The 18,338-nt window shown below is 45.2% G+C and overlaps 1 protein-coding gene, 1 long non-coding RNA gene and 1 pseudogene across 7 annotated transcripts in view; 1 reads left to right on the top strand and 2 right to left on the bottom strand.

Moving 5' to 3' along the window:
- LOC104665033 overlaps positions 1–12,587 on the bottom strand; it is a 41,711-nt pseudogene extending 29,124 nt beyond the window's left edge.
- Positions 1–18,338, top strand: part of LOC104665010 (schwannomin-interacting protein 1) — a 626,299-nt gene that overhangs the window by 478,749 nt on the left and 129,212 nt on the right. The window contains exons 1-2 of one of the 6 annotated variants that reach the window (XM_030928205.1): positions 13,253–13,348; positions 13,969–14,667. The exons of 1 other annotated variant lie outside the window; for it this stretch is intronic. In XM_030928205.1, the coding sequence (XP_030784065.1) occupies positions 13,987–14,667 (681 nt within the window). In that variant the 5' untranslated portion in view covers positions 13,253–13,348; positions 13,969–13,986. Of the gene's footprint in view, positions 1–13,252; positions 13,349–13,525; positions 13,749–13,968; positions 14,668–18,338 lie in introns of those variants that run through there. 4 more of the 6 variants (XM_030928204.1, XM_030928202.1, XM_030928213.1 and 1 more) reach the window with 4 other exon arrangements.
- Positions 14,911–18,190, bottom strand: LOC104665011. The gene is made up of 3 exons (XR_748348.1): positions 18,152–18,190; positions 17,882–18,077; positions 14,911–15,272 (listed from the first exon to the last, which is right to left on the bottom strand). It is a non-coding gene; the product is annotated as an uncharacterized LOC104665011 (long non-coding RNA).

The raw sequence follows: 18,338 nt of genomic DNA, 5'->3' as shown, positions 1-18,338 counted from the left end.
GATATCATATACTAAATTTAGAAGTTTATTCATAGAGAAGAATAAAGTTATAAGATTACTTCAATACCCTTTGTCCAAGCAGAGGCACTGGTCAAAAAGCCAAACATATATATACACACACACACATATCTATATATACACACACAGTGTGTATATATGTCTGTATGTGTACATATATATGTACACACATATATACACACATACACATATATATACAGCATATGTATAAAATTTATATCTTTACTTTTCAATTTTAATTTTTGTGGGTACACAGTAGGTGTATAGCCAAATATATTTAGAAGGTGAAATCATTAGGACTTGGTGTCTTATATCAGGTCCCCTAGAAGCAGAGCCTGAGATAGGGATTTGGGTGCTGATGCTTTATTGAGCGATAAACTTGTGAGAAAGTGAGAGAAGCAGGATAGACAGGGATAAAATGCCAGGTAGGATGTGGAATCAGATAGTCTATCCTTGGCCTGATGAAAGCAGAGGAATAAATTTCACCATAAAGGACAGCTGTATGTCCTTCACAGCTAAACACTCACAGCAGCTAGGGGTAGGGTCGGGTGTACACAGCAACCAGGAACAGGGATCTGCTCGGAACACTACCAGCATTAACCACATTTGGTGATGGGGCAGCGGGTGGAGGGAGACAAGGATGGCTCCCGAATTTGTGATATAAACAACTGAATAGCTTCTTGTATGTAACAGCAACACTCCCCTCATAATACCAAAAACCTAAGATTTTAGAAGAAATACTAAAAGACTCTTCATTTTACAAAAAAAATCCCCTTTGCTTTTACTTTTCTAGGTTAAAAATAACAACTCTTTGACATAATTGCATGGGATCAATTTCCCATTAAAAACACATAAACTTTTTGTTTTTAAGTATTGCTTTTTTAGACTTTTTCCATTTAGTCTGCTTCCTGTTGAAAATAGATACAAACTGGTTCCAGTACTCTAATGATAGAAGATTCACCTACAATTCCAATATTATGTTAGCTTTTTATTTAAAAAGTACGTATGCACTGTTGTGAATTCATCCTTTAGTCCAAGGGTCAGCAGCATACTGTGGCCAGTGGACGAAATCCATCCTGTCATCTATTCTTTATGGCCTGGGAGTTTAAAGTTTTTACATTTTTAAAAGGTTGCTTTAAAAAAACGAAAAAGAATATGCAACAGAGACCATATGACTCACAAAGCCAAAAATATTTACTATTTAATCCTTTACAGAAAAAGTTTGCCAATCCGTCCTTCAGTCTTATGACCCCATAGTGTGCTGATGCAGTCTATATTTGGAAAGAAAATCTGATATTTAAAAACTTCAAATTAGTGGGTGATTTATATAACTATAAAATTATTGTTTTATAAAGTAATTCACCACAGAATTTATAGAAAGTAATTCCAGTTCTTCTGAACAATTATTTCTTTTATTTTTGAGACGGAGTCTCACTCTGTCCCACAGGCTGGAGTGCAGTGGCGTGATCTGGGCTCACTGCAAGCTCCACCTCCCAGGTTCACGCCATTCTCCTGCCTCAGCCTCCAGAGTAGCTGGGACTACAGGCGACTGCCACCATGCTCAGCTAATTTTTTGTATTTTTTAGTAGAGACGGGGTTTCACCGTGTTAGCCAGGATGGTCACCATCTCCTAACCTCGTGATCCGCCTGCCTCAGCCTCCCAAAGTGCTGAGATTACAGGCATGAGACACCATGCCTGGCCTCAAATCTCATGTTGAATTGTAATCCCCAGTGTTGGAGGTGAGGCCTAGTGGGAGGTGATTGAATCATAGAGGTGGATACTTCGTAGATACTTCATGCATGGTTTAGCATCATCCCCTCAGGGCTATTCTTGTGATGGTGAGTGAGCTGTCACAAGATCTGGTCATTCAAAAGTGTGTAGCACCCTCCCCAACCCACCCCCAACCCAGGCCCACTCTATTTCTTCCTCCTGCTTTGGCCATGTAAAATGTGCCTGTTTCCCCTTCACCTTCTGTTATGATTGTAAGTTTCCTGAGGCCTCCCCTTCTGTACAACCTACAGAACTGTGAGCCAAATAAACCTCTTTTCTTTATAGTGGTGAAAGAATAGACTAAAACACCACCAATCTTGTGATTATTGCAAAGAAACTAAAAAGTACAAATAGATACAAAGGTAAGAAATCATTTGCAATCTTAGCATCCATAGTTAACTTCTGTTAACATTCTACTACATGATTTTTCTAGGCATATAACCATTTAATTTTTTAAATGTTATCATGTTGTATGTATAATTTATACCCTCTTTTATTCACTGTATTAGTCTGTTCTTGTATTGCTATAAAGAAATACCTGAGACTGCGTAATTTATAAGAAAAGAGGTTTAATTGGCTCACAGCATCTGCTTCTGGGGAGGCTTCAGGGAGCTTTTACTTATGACAGAAGGTAAAGTGGGAGCGATGTGTCTTGCATGGTGGAAGCAGGAGCAAGAGAGTGTGGGGTGGGGGGAAGTGCTGCACACCTTTAAACAACCAGCTCTCTCGAGATTTCACTATTACGAGAACAGCACCAAGGGGATGGTGCTAACCCATTCCTGAGATATCCACCCCCATGATCCAACTAACTCCCAGCAGGCCCCACCTCCAAAGCTGGAGACTACAATTCAACATGAGGTTTGGTAGGGATGCAGATCCAAACCTTATAATTTCAGTTAATGTTATCATTTTCAAAAGCATCTTATTTGACTGCATTTATTCCCCAGAATTAATGTGTCACAATGTAGATAAACATCTATTTTTTGACATTTGAAATTTTCACTACTGTAAATGCCACAATGAGCCTCTTCGTGCATAAATGTAGATCCTCATTTCTGTATCCCTAGGCTATATTACTAGCACAGTAACTGTTGGCTCTTCCCCGTTTCTGCTCCTTGTCTTCCTTAAAAATTCATGCTTCTTCTCCTAGTTCTATAAGTGCTAGAGTCCATTAGGACCAGAAACTTGGCCTTCTCTTCTCACTCCATATTTGTCTCAAGATCATGTCACCCAAACCCAAGCTTTCAAATACCATCCATATGCTATGATTCCCATCTTTATATCTTCAGCCCCAGATCTCTCTGCTAAGCTCCAAACTTACATAGCTAAATATACTTGTCATCTCCACTTGTATGTCTTATAACATCTTAGATATAGAACATCCAAAAAGGATTCACTATCTTCCCTGTTTCTTCTCCCCTACCAAAACCTCCTCCTCCTATTACCCATTTCAGTAAAGTGACACCATCTTTCCACCAAGTTGCTTATGATACAAAATTGGAACCCATCAGTGACATTTCTCTCCCTCACCACCCCCATCTATTTAGTCACTAGATCCTGTTGATTCTACTTCCTAAATATCTTTAGTATTTCTATTTCTCTCTGTCTTCCCAATCCTCATTGAATCTACCATCATCTCCTTCCTGGACTGCTATACGTATTTCCTAATTAGTCTCTCTGCACCAGCCTTGTTCTGAACTTATCATTTCTCAGTTCTCCACCACGCAGAGGGTTTCAAAAATACCAGTCTGCTTTCACAATCATTGAGTGGCTATTAGGATGAAGATCTTAGTTGCAACCCCTCCTCACTCTCCACCATCAGCTTGCCACTTTTCCCCTTCCTCTCTTACTCCAACCTAGTGGTTCTTTCCCATTACTCCAATGTGGTAAGCTTCTTCCATCCTCAAAACCTTTATTCAAGGCTTTATAAGACTTTATTCACCTTTCCCTCCGTCTTCAGCTGCTCAACCCATTTCCTGATACCTCCCCCAATGCATGCACTAACCACATGCTCTCTTAGTATCATTTGAGTCTACTTTTTGGGTATTTATTGCAAATTGTAATTTAAATTGTTGTGTATTTTTCCCTGGAATGTCTGCTCCTCCACTAGACTGAAATCTCAGTTGGAGAAAATAGCATCTGTCTCTTTTACTACTTTATCCCTCAGTGCCTGACACGTAGTAGGTGTTCAATAGTATTTGTTGAATTAATAACAGGTTATGGGACATAAACTTCATAAAGATGTTTAAAACATGTTGTCAAATATCATTCCAGAAAGTTTGTATTAGCCAATTTATAAACCTATCAGCAGTATATGAGAGTTCCTTTGATCACCTATCTTGATACTGGATATTAGAGTTTTAAATAATTTTTAACTACTCTGGCAGGCAAAATGTTACCTCATTGTTACTGAAATTTCTTTTTTGATTATTAGTGAATTTCAACATTTTTCACATATTGATAGCTTTTCCTATATTGTCTGTGATTTTAAAATTCATGACATACTGCTTTTATTGAACCATTCTGTTGGGATATTTTGGAAGTTTATTTAATTACCTTTATACTTACAAAACAATGCCAAACCTACTTAGCTTCATCTGAAGGCTTGCACAAATTTGAATAAATGAACTTGCTCCCAAAAGTTTGTGTTAGGTCACTGCTGATTCCCCCTTACTTTGGATGGCTGTATGACTTCTCATGTAAACTGGGACACTTTTGAGAGTGAAGGAGGGTGCCATTATAGTTATGCCAGGACAACAGGTTTAAAGCAGGACCATCCAGCCCAAGCCAAGATGTACAGTCTCCCTGACTCTTTCATGTTCATGTAGACTTGGAACTCTGGAAATCTGGAGCTAAGAGCAGAGGTCCAAGTGGTGATCTAGGGATGAGTTGAGGATGAAACCTGCTTTTCATTCCGAATTTTAATTTGGATGCTGTATTAGTCCATTTTCACACTGCTGATAAAGACATACCCAAGATGGGGCAATTTACAAAAGAAAGAGGTTTATTGGACTTACAGTTCCACATGGCTGGGGAGACCTCGCAATCATGGCAGCAGGGAAGGAGGAGCAAGTCACATCTTATGTGGATGACAGCAGGCAAAAAGAGAGCTTGTGCAGAGAAACTCCTGTTTTTGAAACCATCAGATCTTGTGAGACCCATTCACTATCATGAGAAAAGCGGGGAAGGACCTGCCCCCATGTTTCCATCATCTCCCACTGGGTCCTGCCTATAACACATGGAATTATGGGAGCTACAAGATGAGACTTGGGTGGGGACACAGAAACAAACAATATCATTCTGCCCCGGTCCCTCCCAAATCTCGTATCTTCACATTTCAAAATGAATCATGCCTTCCCAACAGTCCCCCAAAGTCTCAACTCATTTCAGCATTAACTCATAAGTCCATAGTCCAAAGTCTCATTTGAGATAAGGCAAGTCCCTTCCACCTATGAGCCTGTAAAATCAAAAGCAAGTTAGTTACTTCCTAAATACAATGGGGGTACAGGCACTGGGTAAATACAGCTATTCCAAATGGAAGACATCGGTCAAAACAAATGGGCTACAGGCCCCATTCAAGTCTGAAATCTGGCAGGACAGTCAAATCTCAACGCTCCAAAATGATTTCCTTTGAATCCATGTCTCACATCCAGGTCACACTGATGCAAGAGGTGGGTTCCCATGGTCCTGGGCAGCTCTGCTCCTGTGGCTTTGCAGGCTATAGCCTCCCTCCTGGCTGCTTTCACGGGCTGTTGCTGAGTGTCTGTGGCTTTTCCAGGTGCACAGTGAAAGCTGTTGGTGGATCTACCATTCTGGAGTCTGGAAGATGGTGGTCCTCTTCTCACAGCTCTACTAGATGGTACCTCAGTGGGGGCTCTGTGTGGGGGCTCTGACCCCACATTTTCCTACCACACTGCCATAGCAGAGATTCTCCATGAGGGCCCCACCCTTGCAGCAAACATCTGCCTGGGCATCCGGGCATTTCCATACATCTTTTGAAATCTAGGTGGAGGTTCCCAAACCCCAGTTCTTGACTTCTGTGCACTCACAGGCTCAATACCACATGGAAGCTGCCAAGGCTTGGGGCTTGTACCCTTTGAAGACACAGCCTGAGCTCTATGTTGGCCCTTTTCAGCCATGGCTGGAGCTGCTGGAACATAGGGCACCAAGTATCTAGGCTGCACACAGCACAGGGACCCTGGGCCTGGCCCACGACCCACAAAACCACTTTCACCCCCTAGGCTTCAGGGTCTGTGAGGAAAGGGGTACCATGAAGACCTATGACATGCCCTGGAGACATTTTTCCCCATTGTTTTGGGGATTAACATTCAGCTCATTGTTACTTATGCAAATTTCTGGAGCCAGCTTGAATTTCTTCTCAGAAAATGGGTTTTTCTTTTCTACTGCATTGTCAGGCTACATATTTTCCAAACTTTTATGATGTGTTTCCCTTTTAAAATGTAATGCTTTTAACAGCACCTAAGTCACCTCTGGAATGCTTGGCTGCTTAATATTTCTTCTGCCAGATACCCTAGATAATCTCTCTCAAGTTCAAAGTTCCACAAATCTCTAGGGCAGGGCCAAAATGCCACCAGTCTCTTTGCTAAAATATAATAAGAGTCACCTTTGCTCCAGTTCCCAACAAGTTCCTCATCTCCATCTGAGATCACTTCAGTCAGCCTGGACTTAATGTCCATATTGCTATCAGAATTTTGGGCAAAGTCATTCAACAAATCTCTAGGAAGTTCCAAACTTTTCCACATTTTCCTGTCTTCTTCTGAGCCCTCCAAACCGTTCCAACCTCTGCCTGTTCCCTAGTTCCAAAGTCGCTTCCACATTTTCAGGTATCTTTTCAGCAGGGCCCCATTCTATTGGTACAAATTTACCGTATTAGTCCATTTTCATGCTGCTGATAAAGACATACCCAAGAGTGGGCAATTTACAAAAGAAAGAGGTTTATTGGACCTATAGGTCCATATGGCTGGGGAGGCCTCACAATCATGGTGGAAGGCGAGAAGGAGCAAGTCACATATTGTGTGGATGCCAGCAGGCAAAAAGAGAGCTTGTGCAGAGAAACTCCCATTTTTAAAACCATCAGATCTCATGAGACCTTGGCACTATCATCAGAACAGCACAGGAAAGACCCACTCCTATGATTCAATCATCTCCCACCAGGTCCCTCTTACAACACATGGGAATTATGGGAGCTACAAGATGAGACTTGGGTGGGGACACAGCTAAATCATATCAGATACCTTTGTGCTGTGTGGTTCAGTGACTTAATGACTCAGATCTGGAACTCCCTGTCACCCCTGGTGCCCCCTTCACTCATTTACCTCACCTGCCTGGCCCCTGGAGGCACCTAAGTTACAGCCCATGAAATTCTGGCAGTTTCTAAGCCTCAGACAATTTCATACAACTCTGCTTTCAGGAGGAAGTCAGTGGCCCAGAGAGCTAGCTGCAGGGATGGTCTTGCCCATAAACATAGAGCTAGTCAGAGGCAGAGCCAAGTATCCTGAAGAGTTCTCCCTGTCCCACCAAGCTACCTCCATGCCTACTGCTGTGTGGCGCTGACAATGCCAGTAGCTATTTTCTGACTTTATAAGGTTTCCAGAATTATGTCAAGACATGACCAAAACAGGGTTTTTACTTCCTAGAGTATCTTGTGAAAATGTTCCTCTTTGATAAGCTAAACACTTTAAAGTAGAGGGCATGCAGTTTTGGAGATATTTCATCTTATATTAGCGTCATGTATACATGGGCTTCCATGCCTATGACTTACAATGCTTCCCTGACCCTTGCAGTTGTCTACAAACTTCCCCAGCTTTTTCTAAATGCCCTTTTGTTCAATTTATTCTCTTCAATGAAGCTCAAAAACTAAGTTCAGAGTTACTTACAGACTTGCATTTTTTTTTTTTTTTTCTAGACAGTCTTGCTCTGTCACCCAGGCTGGAGTGCAGTGGTGCGATCTTGGCTCACTGCAACCTCCGCCTCCTGGGTTCAAGAGATTCTCCTGCCTCAGCCTCCTGAGTAGCTGGGATTATAGGCGCCCACCACCATGCCTGGCTAATTTTTGTATTTTTAGTAGAGGCGGGATTTCACCGTGTTGGCCAGGTTGGTCTCGAACTCCTGACCTCGTGATCCGCCCTCCTCAGCCTCCCAAAGTGCTGGGATTACAGACATGAGCCACCGTGCCTGGCCCAGACTTACATTTTTAAGAATTGCTAGGAACTTAAGGAAAGTAGAATTTAGTGGCAGAGAACTTCTGGAAAAGGAAAAAACACAATAATTTATTTGAATTTTTGTCATTGCCATCCAATCTGAGGAATGATTTTATTTAAAAAAGAACAGCAGGCTGCCTTTTCCAATCTTGTGACGACAGCACATTTCCTACCAATGGAATTATTGGAGAGATTCTGTGTACTGTTGTGCAGATTGTGCACTGCATAACTCCAGAGGGCACCATTCACATTGCCATCTATGTGAATGGTGCCAAATGGTCCCTCCTGGCAGAGACCTGTTGTATAGTTCACAATCCTGGCACTATACAGGGCACAATCTGTGCAGCCACGTGCTGAGGTCCTGACTGACACCCTCTGTGTGACTTTTCTCTGATAAGGACACCATCCCTCTGCTGCAGTTAGGTTTGCTTCACTTGCCAATGTCTACGGATCGTTCAGGATAATCTTCATTTCAAACATACATTCACCTACTTTCTGTAAGCACTATAGTGTTTGTCAAGCCATGTGTCCTGGTTTCAAGTTTGGAAAGTAGGTCGTTGGAGATATCTTTTAAGTGCGATTTTGCCTATATTTTCCATTTCATTTTTTTAATTGAGGAAAATGTAGAAAACAAATATAATCTCATGGTTTGCTAGAAAATGAAAACATTTAATATGTTAATTTTTTAAAGGAAATATTTTCATTAAAATATAGCTCTGTAAGTGAAAGTGAGAAGAAAATAATTTTAGATGTACATAGAAACCATCTCCAAAGTATCTACACGTATAGACTAGTAAGATTAACCCATTGGCTCTACAGAAATAAAAGAGAACTACCATGCATCCAAGAAGGCCAACCTGCCTGATAGAGATAGACCTTGATTTTTAATTAGTGGAGGAACCAACTTTATATCACCAACAAGAAAGGTGATGAAAATATTCAGAGACATTTTTATACTATATTCCTCATTGTTTCTAGAATGCAATCCATAGTCTTCAAGCTGGAGGTAGCTTTTTAGTTCACTCATTATTTATTCATTTAATTAATTGTTACTATTTGCCGAACGCTGTGATCATGTGTCTGGGCTCCTTCATGAGGAAACTATGGTCGTAAAGTTGGTTAGAGATAGGGCCAGAAACAAACCCCAGATGTTCTGTATCCAGGACACTTTACCCCACAGGGCTGTTAAATATCTCCATGTAGTTATATTCAGGTGATGAAATAGGAGAACATCTGTGTACTGCATGTGACCTGCATGTAATTCATGTAATAAAGATGAAATACAAACCCTTTGCCAGCCATTTCTTTATTACTCTAAATGCCACAACTTAAGGTTCAGCATCAGGGCTAATAATATAAGGATTAGTCTGGAAATTCTGCAAATAAATATTTTCCTGTCTATTCATACTCTTTGATTCAAATATTTCAATCATGTCCTTTCTCAAATGTTGCCTTTACAGATTAAAATCCTATAAATAGCACTGACCCCTGAGGAACACGATCTTCTTACCCCTATCTTTGAGTATTAATCTAGACAGTTTCCTATTGATGACAAAATAAATACCCCAATCTCATGGTGGCTTTCTTTTTAAAGGATTTATTTTGCGGGGGGTAGGGGGACATACAGCACATAGTTCACAACAATGTGAAATTGCATTTCTGGAAGTATCTATACTCTTCCTTTACACAATTAAATCTCCCTACTTGCTAAATATTGCTGGACTTGGTGGTTAAGGAAGTTGAGCACATGTGAGCAAAGGGGAACAGCTGTTCTTGCCAGATGCCTTCTTCACTGCACAGACATAAATACTGCCCAAGGAGCCTCTGCAGGGCAGACTGAGATCTAGATTGAAGTTGCTGCAAGGAGACCCTTTCTGACATTTTTGCTTGGTAAATTCATTCATATGCACCTTGACCAAAGGATACTAAGCTGAATGACTAGGACGAGAATTCTGAATGCAAACTACTCAGGTTCAAATCCTGGCTCTGCCATCTACCTTACCAGCTTTTTGACACTGGGCAAGTTACTTAACCTCACTGTCTTCAGCCTCCTCATCTGTAAGTAGGGATAATAGTAGTTTCTTCATAGGATCTTTGAGGATGATATGAATTAGATATTATCATTAATAATTCCAGCAACAAATACCTATTAAGCTCTTATTCCATTCCAATGACCGTGAATGAGGGAAATCGTCCCCCACTTCATGGAATTTAGAGTATTTTTTTCACATTAGAAGCCCTGACCCATCTAAGCGTTGGGAAGTCAATGCAGTAAGGTGTGAATAGATTTAGTTTTACATGAATTCGATATGATTTTATAAAATAAGAGTTTTATGAAACTTTCTTTCCCTTGCATATACTTTTATATGAATATGTGGCCTGTGTCTTGATATAAAATGTATTTCCTATCATGAGTCCAGTAGAGAAGATTAGCAATTAAACCGCAACTAAATATGCAGTGAGTGTCATGGGCACATGCGAATGTCACCTGACCCAGTAAGGGCAGGTGTAGAGAATCAGGCAAGCTTTCCTTGAGGAAGTAACATTTAAGCTGAGACTTGAAGCATGAGTAAAAATTTACCAAAAGAAGTGGGGTGGAGGAGGAGAAATAGTTCCTTTAAGAGCAGTGAGTAGACCTGGGTGGGTAGGGGAGTAGTTAATGAAGCAAAGGAGAAACTTCTTCAGGTTTGCATTTTAGTAAGGCTACTCTGGCTGCATGAAGAGAATGGGCAGGAATCAGTTGGGAAACTATTTAGTAATTTCAGGACACAGCAGCCCATAGGGTGGGAGCAGTGGGTATTTGAGAGGGACCTTGTACTTAGGTAGATTGACAGGACTTGTTGATTGATGGGGAAAGGTGCTGGAGCCAGAGCATGAAGGTGCTTATCCCACACCTCTGATGTCTAATTTACAAAGGTTTCAGGAAACAAATCTAAGTCTAAAAGCTCCAAGCCCCTAACTTGAAAAAATGGTCCTGTAAACAGGAAGACAGAATCTTTCAATCACTTTGCAAATCATCTCCCTATCCTGCTGGACATATCTGCAGGCTGTTGCTGGGCCTAGGAGTTGGCAGAGCGTCCTGTTCCAAAGTGGGAGGGTTCCTGGCAGGAGATGGAAGGCTGGAAACAGAAAGGAAACTGGGCTAGCCAGGCACCTTGCGTGAAGAGAAAAGAAGGGAAACCTGGTACTTTCTCATCTGATCCAGAAATATCTGGTCGGAAAATAATTTAAAAGTACAGGTAATTCAAAGATGTTTATATTTGGCTTTGAAATGCCATGCATTTTTGGCAGTAGACTTTCTTTGCCAAACATTTTTCTTAGGCCTTATTTTGCATTCCCTGAACATGGACCATCTGGGCAACAGGGGGATGAGCCCAGAGCTCAGAGGGAGTCTGGGTGGGTGGCTGAGGAGGTCCTAATGTTCAAAACCTGGAATGAAACCACAGCTCTCTCTCATCACCCCAGGTGATGATCACACCCCAGGTGATCAGTACTTATCTGTCTACCTGTGTCCTGCCACAAAGCAGGGAGTTTTTTGTGATCTAAGCCATGCCAGGTCATATGGTGAACTGAAAAACAGCTATCTAATTCCCAGCACATCAAATGTTTCCTACTCACATCTTCCTACTCACAGGGCCACCTCCACCCACTGGAGTGGCAGGCAGGGCTCCAGAGCAATCTCAAAATCAAACCATATTTGGAGCACAAGACAGGCTGTTTACAGATGTTACCATAAAAGACAATTTAAATAATCATCAGTAACGTTTTACAAAAGAGCTGGCCAGACCAGAAGGCCCCTTTTCCAGTTATTCCTAAGATTGCTGCTTCCAGAGGAGTTGAGAGGTTAGATTATCTTCCCTGGCTCAGGTCTACCTAGGACAGGAGAGTCGTGCCTCACAGAAATCACTTCAAAAAGGGTCTCAGCACCACATTCCACTAGGGCTTAGAAGAATCCTCAGGATGGCAGCCACTTCCTACTTAGGAATCCCATGCATTCCCCTGTTCTTCCATCTGGACTGTGCCACGCCAGGGAAGTCATTTGGTCCAGGCTAGAATTCACTGGGAATAATTAGCAACAGGCCCACATCTGGAAGTTCAGAGAAATTGGTTCTCTCCAATTTGTTATAAAATTAAGTAATATTTTTCACCATCACCACAGAGAAAAGGGCATTTCCTAGTTTCCCAGTTCTTACAGGTCAGAATGGTTGGTTCACAGGAAATTCTTACTAGGTGCTCTGTGACGCATCTATGTTTTTCCAAATGTTGGTATTTTTCATTTCACAGAACCATCTTCCAAAGGAGATTAGCTGCCAGACTCAGGCAGCCCGTACATTTTTGAAAACACCAGCATAGGTTTCTTTGACTCAGGTACCTGAAATATCTAAGGAAGCAAAGGCAGCGGATGTGCCAGGGGCACCCTCACTTGTATCTACCTCTTCCCCTCCTTTAAGGTCCCCTTGATTGGAGGTGGCGGAAAGAGTCTCTGGTGGCTTGCCCAACCCTTTAGAACATTCGCCCCCATCCGCTTCCTCCGTCTCCTTGCCAGACAGGAGTCCTTTCTCGCACTTACCCTCCATTCCCCCTACACATACCTCGCTGAGGTCATCCTCAGCGTGCAGCCCGGAGGGGAAAGGAAACGTGAGCTAAAGCAACAGGTTCTACCCGCAGCCTGAACTTGGAAGGGGATGCGGCGGCGGCAGGGCGGCTGGAGCTGTGCAGTGGAGGGAGTGGAAGCTGCGAGGAGGAAGGTGGAAGGGAAATGATGGTGCATGACCACCGAGCACACGTCACTCGGGCTCCCACATGGGCTTGTGTATGTGCGTGTGTGAGGGAGGTCCTTCACAGGGTCACTCGGGCATTTCCGCGTGGAATAGGAGGTGCCAGGCTCGTGTTCTGGGGTGCCGGGTGGCCTCGGCGGGGTAACGAGTCACGCAGAGACGGCTTGAGGCACGCCAAGAAAATACGGGTGTCGGCGTAAAAATACACCACTCTCCCCAGCGCGCTGCCCTTGCTAACCGGCTGGATCTGCGCCCCTAACGCCCAGTGCCCCTTCTTTTGGGCCTATCCTGGGCCCCTCCAACCCCATCCCAGACTGCCTCCCGCTCCAGCCGCTGCCGCGGAAACCCGGACTGCGGACTGCGCCGCGCCCGGCAGCCTCTGGGCATGCTCGGTGGCGGGACCGGCTCCGCCGCCAGGAGGGCGCGTCCTCCCTCCCCTAGGGCGGTGGCGGCGTCTGCAGCGACTTGCCGCCGCGCCCCGGCCAGGAACACCTTTTGGGGAGGCGGAGGACCACCCTGCCCGGCGCGGGCCGAGGGCGCTCCCCACCCCGAACCTTCCGGTGAGTGGGAGGAGGGGCCGGCCAGAGAGGCGCGGAGGCGGCAGTGAGTCCTCGGACTGCCAGCAGTTCCTTAGAAAGTAAAGCTCAGCTCCAGCGCGGACCGGGTCTCCCAGCCGCGGGCGGGGAAGGGGCGGGGCGGGGCGGGGCGGGGCCAGGCGGGGGGTGGTCTCAGCGCCTAGAGCGAGGTGCGAAATTAGTAGCCGCCCACCCTCTTCGCAGTTCCCGCCCCCAGGGAATTATAATTTCCTGGGAAAGTGTCTGGTTCTCGGAGAATCCCTGGGGCGGGGTAAAGGGGCGCGCCCGGCGCAAAATGGTTAATACAAAGTCTGCACGCGCCGCGGGGCCCCTCGTATGAAAAGTGTACGCGCTGGTGGCTGGGCACCCCTTTGCTAATGTGAGGGTTAGTTACCGGCAGGAAGTCTGGCTGTGCGAGAGGAACGGCAGGCAGAAGGGAAGCCTCAGGCTGGTGCTGGCTCCCGCCCCCAGGCCTCCTTGGGGGACGCACCTCGGACCCAGCGGGCGCAGTGTGCGGGGCACTGGGCCGGGGCGTTCGCGGCGGGCGGCGGGAGGCTGGAGCAGGCTCGGCCCAGCGGCTCACTCTCTCTACCTCCTCCCCGCAGGATTACCGAGAGGATGGGATGGATCTAGGCAGTGACGCCGGCAGCAGCAGCAGCAGCAGCAGCCGCGCCAGTTCACAGTCCAACTCCACCAAAGTGACCCCTTGCTCCGAGTGCAAATCTTCATCGTCGCCGGGGGGCAGCCTGGACTTGGTGTCTGCCCTGGAGGACTATGAGGAGCCCTTCCCGGTCTACCAGAAGAAGGTGATTGATGAGTGGGCACCGGAGGAGGACGGGGAGGAGGAGGAAGAGGAGGACGAGCGCGACCAGCGAGGGTACCGGGATGACCGCTGTCCGGCCCGGGAGCCGGGGTACGTAAGCGCCAGGACCCGCAGCGGCGGGGGCGGGGGCAGGAGCGCCACCACCGCCATGCCGCCCCCGGTGCCCAACGGCAACCTCCACCAGCACGACCCCCAGGACCTTAGGCACAATGGCAACGTGGTGGTGGCTGGCCGGCCGAGCAGTTCCCGGGGCCCCCGCCGGGCGATCCAAAAGCCCCAGCCGGCTGGGAGCCGGCGCAGTGGCCGCGGCCCGGCGGCTGGGGGGCTCTGCCTTCAGCCCCCAGACGGCGGGACGTGCGTCCCCGAAGAGCCGCCGGTGCCACCTATGGATTGGGAGGCACTGGAGAAGCATCTGGCTGGGCTGCAGTTCCGGGAGCAGGAGGTACGGAAACAGGGCCAGGCGAGGACCAACTCCACCTCCGTAAGTTGGCCGGGGTGCGTGCCCACGCGCGCACACACTCGTACACACCCCGCGCACAGCCCGCACGCCCCCTCCCTGCGCTCACTCCCGCCCGCGGCCCCATTCATTCTTCCTGGAGGGTGGGGGCCAGGCCGGAGAGCCTGCCGTCTGCTCCCTTGGGGATAAGGTTTCTCGGTCTGTGAGCTGTCTGGGTTTGCAGGATGGGCGGAGAGGAAGGAGGAGCAGCCAGAGGGCAGCGGAAAGTCGGGTTAGTGGAACCGGCGACTCATTTTAATGGAATTACTTGTGGAGACCAGGTTGTGAGTCACTTGCCTGAAAATAAATCCGGGGAGATTCTGGCACCAAAAGTCAGTGCCTGCGGGGGATATTTCAAATCGTAATAGTTGTGGCTTTGTCAATCGTGGTGGCTCTCCTCTCGTTGCCACTAATGTCTCCTCTGTATATAGGCTTGTCCCTATGCACACTCACACATTCTCCTGCCCACACCACCGGTCTGGCAGCGGGGTTCGTTCCGTCTTGCGTTAAGCAGATGCTCCTGTATTTGGATAGATTGATTTTCCTCCTCTAAGACTTTCTTCCTTTATGAAACCCGAGTTATTGTTGACCTGGGGGAACGGGGTAAATGGACCTGTCAGGATAAGGGAGGGGTTCTTCCCTCGGTCGCCTGACTCACTCCCTCTGCTGTGAATCCCTCCTTGTTTTGATAACGGAGCCACTTACAGTTTCTTACTGGAGGCTACTGCCTCAATTCAGGAAAGCCAGACCGGGAGGGGTGCTGGAGTGGAAAAGAGGGAGGGAGGAGAGGAGGGCTGCATCTACAATAAGAACTCTGGCAGGTTCATACTTGTCTCAACATCTTTTTTGCCCCTGAGAGAAGAGCAGATAAATGACTTAAAAGAACCATCATGAATGTAGCTCCCCTGTTTAGCACTGTTTTGAGATAAAGCAACAGTTGCACTTTGAAATCATTAATGATGACCCTAATTAGGGCTGAAGGGCATAGTTGAAAGGAGCTGCTTTCTGTGTGTGACAGCTGTGTGGCAGGTGGGAAAATGCTTGCCTTGCAGGTGTAATTTTTGCGACACCAGGACCCCGGAGCTCCTGAAAATTGGGTGCATGCACTTCTGACTTCAGGGGTGAGGATGGTAACTGTTTCACAGAGAAATTTCCGTGGTTCTATCAGAGAGAACCCTTGGCTGACAGCCTGCTGGTTAGTTTCCCTTGGGAAACTACTTATGAAATTAACATGCTTATTTTAATCCCAGCTGTTCAGGAGTTTACCATAATCACTAACAGAGGTGAAATCTTTCCATTACAGCCAATACTGTCTCTTGTACCTTGCAATAGAAAATATCCTTTTCCCACTTGGTGCTTGAGAAAAATACCTCATTAATACCCGGGCTTGAACAATGACTGGGAAATAAGCAAGAGGTTAGTTTACTATTGCATGACATTTATACATTCCAGGAACATTTAATAATTGGGCATACGTGCAAAGTTAGGGTTTGATGGTGACAGTGAGCTCCATTATTCTAAAGTTGTGAAACAAATTGTTTTTGAGCTCCCATGTATGTGCTGTGTGCCAGGGATGGTTCTGAGTGCTGTGGTTACACATCAGTCCACATGGGGCTGAAATTCTGGTGAGGGAAGGTAGGAATACAGACTGCCTTCCCTCCAGGAACTTAAAATTTGATGGCTTACCTAGCACCACCTCATACCCCCACCCCCAACACTTACACACCTCTTCTGGTTATTGTGAAGACTATGAATCTTTTCTTCTTGGGCAGTCTTTGAAACCAATGGTCTTTGAAACCTAGTGAACAGTTTGCATATTTGCATATTTGGGTTTCTTTCCTTCACTTCCAGCTTTCCTGGAAATGCCTCTTCTGGTCATTTCCTCTACAAGTTACACAGAGAAATTTAGATTTCAATTGTGTCAAAGCAAGGATGTGTACAGAAAAAAGGGAGAAGGAGGTGGCATTTGAGGTTAATGCTGTATTTTTTCATGTTTTGGTTTGTGTTTGAACAAAATTACTAGTCAATGTTGGTTTAGAATAGTGTTTTACAAACAGTAAGTTACCCATGAAATCACCTTAGCATTTTTAAAAAATGAAATAAAATAGAATGTTTGATAGTGTATTGCAGGGAGTCATAGTAAAGTTGGTGATTTTTAAAACTTTTGTTTAGTTTTATATGTATGCTGGGTTGCAACATAAAGTTTACTTCTCACTATGGGTCGCTGTTATAAAAGATTGAAAAGCACTGACTTAAATCCTGTTTAGTGCTGCCTGGAGTAAGTAAGGGAATTTATGACCATGAGGACAGAAATCTGAGAACAACAAAGGAGCGATGTGGAAGAGAAGGCCTGCCTTGAGGGAATTGTTCAAGTCCAATGATATTTTACCCCTCTTTAAAATGTCTTGTATGAATATATTTAAGTGGCATTAATACACACCACTAGCAGTGGGGTATACAATGAAAAGGGGATAGCTTCTCTTCACCAAGTAAGCCTATTCCTGCTTCAGGGCTTTTGCCCTTTTGTTACCTCTGCTTGGAGGCAAGTGTCTGGTTCCTTCTCATCATTCCAGACTCAGCTCAAGTCTCACCAGTTCAGAGAAGCTGTCCCCCACCACCCTTCCTAAAGTAAAGTAACAGCACTCCACCCCAACTCAAGCACTCCTGGTGTGTTGTTTTCTTAGTGCTTGTCACTGTCTGACATTATCTTATTTTGTTCTCTATTTTTGGTTCATCTGAAATGTAGGTGGGAGTGCAAGGTTCTTGTCTGTTTTTTAACTCTATAACCTATTGCCTGGGACATTCCTGGGATGGAATAGGTTCTCAAATATTGAATGAGTGAATGAATGAATGAATGAATGAATGAATGAATGAATGAATGAATGAATGTTTATAACAGCAACACAACCCACACCTAATCTGATTCCCATTTTATAGTTGAGAAAATTGAGGCCCAGAGAGGTTAAGTGATTTGCCTCAGGCCCAGTGAGAAACTTATGAACAGCGTTTTGTTCTTTCTTCTGACACCAGTCTAGTTTTTCCCCACTCTTTTTAATGCTTAAAATAATTTGAAATAAGAGGAAAGGAAGCAGCTCCCATCTCCCTGAGACTTAAAGGGTTTCCTATTGACAAGTCCCTTACTGCACTTCCTTAGAATTAAGGACATAAGTAAACTGGGAAATCATCAAAACTCCCTTACTTATGAGTCTCCTTTCACAGACAGGTTTTTGTATTGTTTTGTTTTAATGACATACTGTTGGGTTCTGCAGAACAGAATAGTGACAGAATTCAGGTCTCCTCACTCCACATCCAGTGCTCTTTCCTTCCTCTCAGTTGCGGCGATGCACACAGAAGGATGACTGAAGTCTCAAAAATGGGATGACAATCAGCTGTCCCTAATTCAGGAAAGATTGAGAGGCAAATTTAAAAACACACAATGTTTAGGTGGGATTTAAAACCTAGCACTGACCTTCACTTTCTGATGGGTTTAAACAACTAATCTCTCTCTTGGTAGCTGTGGAGGGTGATGAGCTTGGATGCTGTCAGGAACTGTCTTTGGTGTCAGAGCCTAGAGGGGCCTGAGGAGTCCTGATGGAAACACTCTGGTGACTGGATCCTTGCTCCATCTCAGAGCTGGGGGCTCAAGACAGACCTCC

The sequence above is a fragment of the Rhinopithecus roxellana genome, chromosome 1, assembly GCF_007565055.1.
Source record: "Rhinopithecus roxellana isolate Shanxi Qingling chromosome 1, ASM756505v1, whole genome shotgun sequence".
NCBI lineage: Eukaryota > Metazoa > Chordata > Mammalia > Primates > Cercopithecidae > Rhinopithecus > Rhinopithecus roxellana.
The sequence above is the reverse complement of the archived record's forward strand: the minus strand, read 5'-3'. Positions and strand labels throughout refer to the sequence as shown.